Consider the following 6,000-nt stretch of genomic DNA (forward strand, 5'->3'; position numbering starts at 1 on the left):
CCAGATAAGGAATCCAAGTCCTAGAGAAATAGAAAATCCAGTCCTCTTTCCACTAAAATGTATAACTTGTCTGGTTCTCAGTTAGTTCATTTGTGGAATGAAGGTAATATCTACTCAAACTACTTCTGGGGACTTATCTGAGTGTTCGAGAATTCCATTTCAATAGTGTTTTGATGTTCAGTATCCATAGCCTTGTGAGGTAGGTAATGTAAATATTATTCCCATTTTTCAGCAGGAGCTCAGAGGTCATTTAGAGCAACCCTCTTGTTTTAGAGATGAAGGAACTAAGATCCAGAGCAGTTAGTGACTTTCTCAGGATCACACAGCTGGTATTTGCCATAGGTGAAACCCAGGCCTTCCTGGCTCTGAAGCTGCTTCTCTATTCACTACTCTCCAATACTCCCTGGAAATAATTTGTTAAACAATTTATCCAAGACAGAATTTGTCTAGGGTAGCTAGGTGACACAATGGATAGAGTACTGAACATGGAATCAGGAAAATTCATTTTCCTGAGTTTGAATCTATCCTCAGACACTTCCTAGCTTATGACCCTGGGCAAGTCTCTTCATATCCTATTTACCTCAGTTTCCTCATCTGTAAAATGAGCTGGATTAGGAAATGATATCCTATTTCAGGATCTTTGCCAAGAAAATCTCAAATGAGGTCACAGAAAGTGGAACACATCTAAACAAAAACAATGAAGAACATACTACTGGCATCTAAACCTTGACTTTAAGCTGAATACTCTAGCCACTACCCCTTGCTACTTCTTAAATGAGATGAGAGGGGCAGCTAGGAGATGCTTCCTAGCTATGTGACCCTGGGCAAGTAACTTACCCCCAGTTGTCTAGCCTGCGCTGCTCTTCTGTCTTAGAAATGATAAAGACAGAAGGTAACAAGAAGATAATAGATGGGAAAGTTTGGGTTTTTTACATTTTTTATTGTCATTCAAAACATATTTCCATATTGGTCATTGTGGTAAGAGCAAACTCATACCTAATTCAAACCCCAAAATAAAACTAGATACACTGATGTGAAAGACACTCCAAAAGTTCTTTATTTGGAGGTGGATAGCATCCCCCCTCATAAGTCTTTCAGGATTGTCGATAGGAAAATTCTTTAAAAATTGGTGAAAGATATATTCATCTAAAATGTAGAGAACATCCTTTTCCTTTTCTTAAGTTTCAACTTCTTCCTGTTGTACTGTTTGATACACAAAGTCCTTTCTTTCCAGCTCTAATTTTCTGAGGAAAAACATTCCTCAGTTGCCTAGTCTGTAGTTCCTAGTAGTCCTAAACGTCAGCCGGTGTGTAGCATTTCCTAAAGGGGGAAGTGCTTTGCTGCAGGGGATTGTTAGCCTTTCTCCTACTTAGTTTTCAAGGAATTATTCTGATTGTTCCAGTGGGATCTGACTCTGCTAAGAATTTGTGAGCCAACAGCACCCAACCGTGGACAAATTGGGGTGGGGAGTGACATGACACCTAGCTCAGTAATGCTAAATAGGATTGGTAGGGGAAGGACCTAAAATAAGTCAAAACAGTCAGTGGTACAGGCCCCCAGTTTCATCTTTCATCCATCCATCCTTTCCTGTTTCGTTCTCATTTTCCAACTCTAACAAAAAACAAAAAACAAAAACAAAAACAAAAAGGCTCCCAGAACCTAAGAATGACATCTAGGACTCTTAGAACTGAGAATTTAAGAATACAGGGAAAAACGTGGTGTAGGAGGCTTGGGTATGAATCCCTCCTCTACTATTCACAAACCACCTCTCTTATTAGAAATTTTCTGATCTGTAAAATGGGGAAGAGTACTTAACTCGCACGGATTTACCCCCATAGGGTTGGCTCTGGGAAGGTCAAAAGAGATAACAGATGGAAATAATTCCCTCCCTTGTCAGAATCAGTGGTTCCCCAGTCTCGGCTTGAGTCCCCAAAGAAAGAAGGTCCTCCCTACAACCGATCTACTCTCTCATTCAGCTGCAGGCTGACCTCAGTTTCTGGGGCCGGAGAGGGGTGGAGCTACCAGGACGGAAGCCCGGGAGCGAGCCTCTCCACGCCCAGGGAATGCAGCAATCTGGTACCGCGAGGCGTGGCATTAGGCGGTGCATACATTTGCCCGCCCCTTCCATCCCTTAAAGCAACATCCATCCTCGAGTACTGCCACCTTCCCCTCTTCGCTGTCTGACAGCATGAAGTCCTTTTCTTTAGCCCTGCTGTTGCTCGTGTGCCTGCCTAGGCTTGCTCCCGCCCGCAAGGATTCATGGCACCTGAAAAAGGTGAGTGGCCGACAATGGGGCGTCTTCTCCTTATTTTGCCCTTGCTCCAGGGCTCTGCTTCCAGCTCCCCCCAGGAGAAAGGATTATGGGGGAAAGGGTCTCCGACTGTGGGGGACACGTGGAGGGTGTCTCCCTGGTGTTGGGTGCAGGATGGGCTATAGGCAGAGATAGAGCTCCTCTCTTCAAAAGCTAGCACAACCCCTCCCCTACCCCCGCCCAGGTTAAACTCTGGACCGAGTATCATGGTCTCCTCCCTTGACAAAGATTATAGAGTTGAAAGGCGAAATATTTCAACCCTCTCATTTAACAGTGAGGAAACTAGTTGGAGTCTTGGAACAACAGATCGATGATTGCTGAGACCCTGCAAGCTCCATATGTCATGAAGTCCTTAGGGTGACACAGAGAGTGAAGTGATAGCGTCAGATCCAGCTTCCCAGTAGTAGACTTTATATTAAAATGAAGCACTAATTGCAGACATTTCATCAAGTGACCTGGGGGTGGGATGGGGTCTGACTACATAAGTTCAATGGCATGGCTTTGGGATTCCAATGTGAGTCTTCCCTTTCTTGGGGGACTCTGGAGAGTCCCGAGCATCTGATGCATAGAGGAAAGGGCAACAGGAATGAAGGCCTAGACAGTTCCCCATTCCTAGGTGACGATGACTTCCCTTCCTCCCCCTTACTTCTAGAAATTCTTCCCTACTCTTCTCAAAAAATCCTCTACTTCTGACTATAAAATGAAGAGTCTTAGACCATAGAACATTAAAACTGAAGGAAGTCTCGGATCATCTATTTTGAGCCCCTTCTCATTAAAGAAGGGGAAACTGAAGTAGAAAGAAGGGTAAATGACTTATCCAATGTGACACATAGCAGAAGTCAGACTAGAATCAACAAATCTTGCCTTCTGGGACAGTTTTCTTTTTGTTCTGTGAACAACTGAATTTTTAATTTTTGGTAAGGTAAAAGGAAAAAAATAAAATGCTCCTCTGAAATGGTACATTTCACTGTCAGATGGCTTGATATACACTGACAAATGACAACTACTAAATCTTTAAAAACTAGTATTCTTCCCCCCTCCATGTGTACTTTTTAGACTTTTCCAGGACAAGGATTCCTGAATCCCTAAATGATGCCCTGTACTCCATGTCCAGCAGTTTTGTCTGAAACTATACCTAAAACTGGTGGGGGGAGTAGGGATGGAAAGGGGGGTCCCCATTTATCTCCTTGGTTTTAGGTTGGTGACTCTTCTTAATCCAGACAAACCAGTGCTGTGATAAGAAGAGCTCTGGACTTGGGATCCATAGACACATGGGTTCCAATCCCATCTCTGACACTTGAGGATTTGATTATGTGACCCTGGACAAATCATGATAACTTTCTGAGCTTCAGTTTTTTCATCTGTAAAATAGGTATATTGGGTGCAGCTAGATGGCTCAGTGGATTGAGAGCCAGGCCTAGAGACTGGGAGGTCCTAGGTTCAAATCTGGATTCAGACACTTCTTAGCTACGTGACCCTAGGCAAGTCACTTAACCCCCATTGCCTAGCCATTCTTTTACCTTAGAAATAATACACAGTATTGACTCTAAGATGGAAAGTAAGGGTTTCAAAAAAATAAAATAGATATAGAAAACTAGACATTACCTCCCTCACAAAGTCATCATGAGGGAAGTGCTATAGAAATTCTGCTTAATATTCCATTCTCAAACAAGCAAGACAGGATGCCAAACCTGTCCAGACCTGGAAGACAGCTTGGTGTGGTAGAAAGGGTAATTTTTATGTTATTTTTTTTTTTAGAAAATGGAAAATCATGGAATAGTTTTAATGAGATGTGAGATATAATGAGTTATTATTGTCAAAATATAGCCAGCCTAGAGAAATCTATTTTTAAAAATGATTTAAATTCTTTTACTGAATAAAAATAAATTTTTATGAAATAAGAAAAATGAATACTAATATAATAAAATAAGAGAAATCTTTGACTTACTTCCAATCACATAAGTAGAACTCTTCCTAATAACAACAATTAGAATTAACAATATTTTTATGTTTACATTTAATGTGTACAATTATCTTGTGAGGTAGATACTATAGATATATATTTGTTCATTTTATTGAATAAGAAACCAATTTCAAAGACAAAGATTCAAATCCAACCTAACTCCAAGTCCAACATGCTTTTCACTATACCATGTTCCCTCCAGACTCTTGGGATGCTTTATCATAAGGCTATGTTCTAAGGTGTAGGATAAGCATATGGTATAGGGGGTCTTCTGCTGCCTGCCTCAGAGATAGAGGTCCTAGGAACCATGCAAAGAATAAGAATAACACTTGCCACTTACCATATACTATGTCTATTTCCCTGAGAGGAATGCCAGCATCCCAGCCCCAAACTGGCATTTTATCATGTGGTTCTGAGATCATCAAAAGGAGTAGAAGTGGGAAGAAGGCTTTAGTTGTAGAGAGGCTCTGGGTGAGACTGTATGACAGTGAGTACATGGTAAACTTGAGTTCCAATCTTGTCTCCACCACTGACTCATTCCTTGCAAGATCTAGGCCAAATAATTCCCATTAAGGAACCTAAGAAGTCAGTAACCTTGACCCAGTCTTGAAGAGGAATCCCCTTAGCAACATCCACAAGTGTTCATTATCCCTTGGACATCTTCCATGATGAGGAGCTAACTCATTCTTTTCTGAGACAGCCTATTTCTCTTTTGGACAGCTCTTGTTGCTAGCAAACATTTCCATATTTTGAGTCAAATTTTGCCTCTTAGCAACTTCTGGGTAGTTCTGTTCTCTGAGACCAAGGAGAGATAGGCATTTTAAGATCATGGAATGGGAGCTAAGAGGCCATCAGGCAATCTCTGACTCCAGAGCCACTGCTTTGTCTACTGTGTAAGCTAAGTCTTTTCTCCTTCCTCCCATAACAACCTTTAAAATATTTTAAGGCCCATATAAGTGTTCTCATTTAGGCAGCTAAGTGTTATGTTAGTCAAGAAGATCTGAGTTAAAAGTTTGGTTGTATGGTTGTTCAGGCGTTTCAGTCCTGTCTGACGCTTTGTGACCCCAGTTGGATTTTTTTTTTTTGACAACAATATTGGATTGGTTTGCGATTTTCTTCTCCAGCTTGTTTTATAGATTAGGAAACTGAGGCAAACAGGGTTAAAGGATCTATCTAGAGTCCCATAACTAGTAAGTGTCTGAGGCCAGATTTGAATTCAATAAGCTAAATCTTCCTGTCCAAATCTGGTACTCTGCTACATCACCTTGCTCCTCCTTGGCTGTATGATCTTGGCCAAATCACTTAACTTCTGTCTGCTTCAGTTTCTTCAATTGTAAAGTAGGTATAAAAATTGTACTTACCTCAAGGTTGTTGTAAAGAAAGATCAAATGAGATGCTTATAAGGCACAGTGCCTGCTACATAGTAGACTCTTATTACTTAACTATTGTACCCCCACCCCCAGTTCTATTCTCACAATGTCTTCAGGGATAGGTACCATTATTAAACATTAACTTCCCAAGTTCTCTTGCTTCTCTGTTTCCATGGAGGTCTATCTCTTTCTTCTTCTCTTCTCTTCTCTTCTCTTCTCTTCTCTTCTCTTCTCTTCTCTTCTCTTCTCTTCTCTTCTCTTCTCTTCTCTTCTCTTCTCTTCTCTTCTCTTCTCTTCTCTTCTCTTCTCTTCTCTTCTTCTCTTCTCTTCTTCTCTTCTCTTCTCTTCTCTTCTCT

General features: G+C 41.1%; 1 protein-coding gene across 1 annotated transcript in view; it reads left to right on the forward strand.

The window, feature by feature from the left end:
• GM2A (ganglioside GM2 activator) overlaps positions 1 to 6,000 on the forward strand; it is a 50,793-nt gene that overhangs the window by 27,539 nt on the left and 17,254 nt on the right. Inside the window, exon 2 of the mRNA XM_007473901.3 lies at positions 1,977 to 2,275. Within this exon, the coding sequence (XP_007473963.1) occupies positions 2,189 to 2,275 (87 nt within the window). The 5' untranslated portion in view covers positions 1,977 to 2,188. The remainder of the gene's footprint in view (positions 1 to 1,976; positions 2,276 to 6,000) is intronic.

Source organism: Monodelphis domestica, chromosome 1, assembly GCF_027887165.1.
Source record: "Monodelphis domestica isolate mMonDom1 chromosome 1, mMonDom1.pri, whole genome shotgun sequence".
NCBI lineage: Eukaryota > Metazoa > Chordata > Mammalia > Didelphimorphia > Didelphidae > Monodelphis > Monodelphis domestica.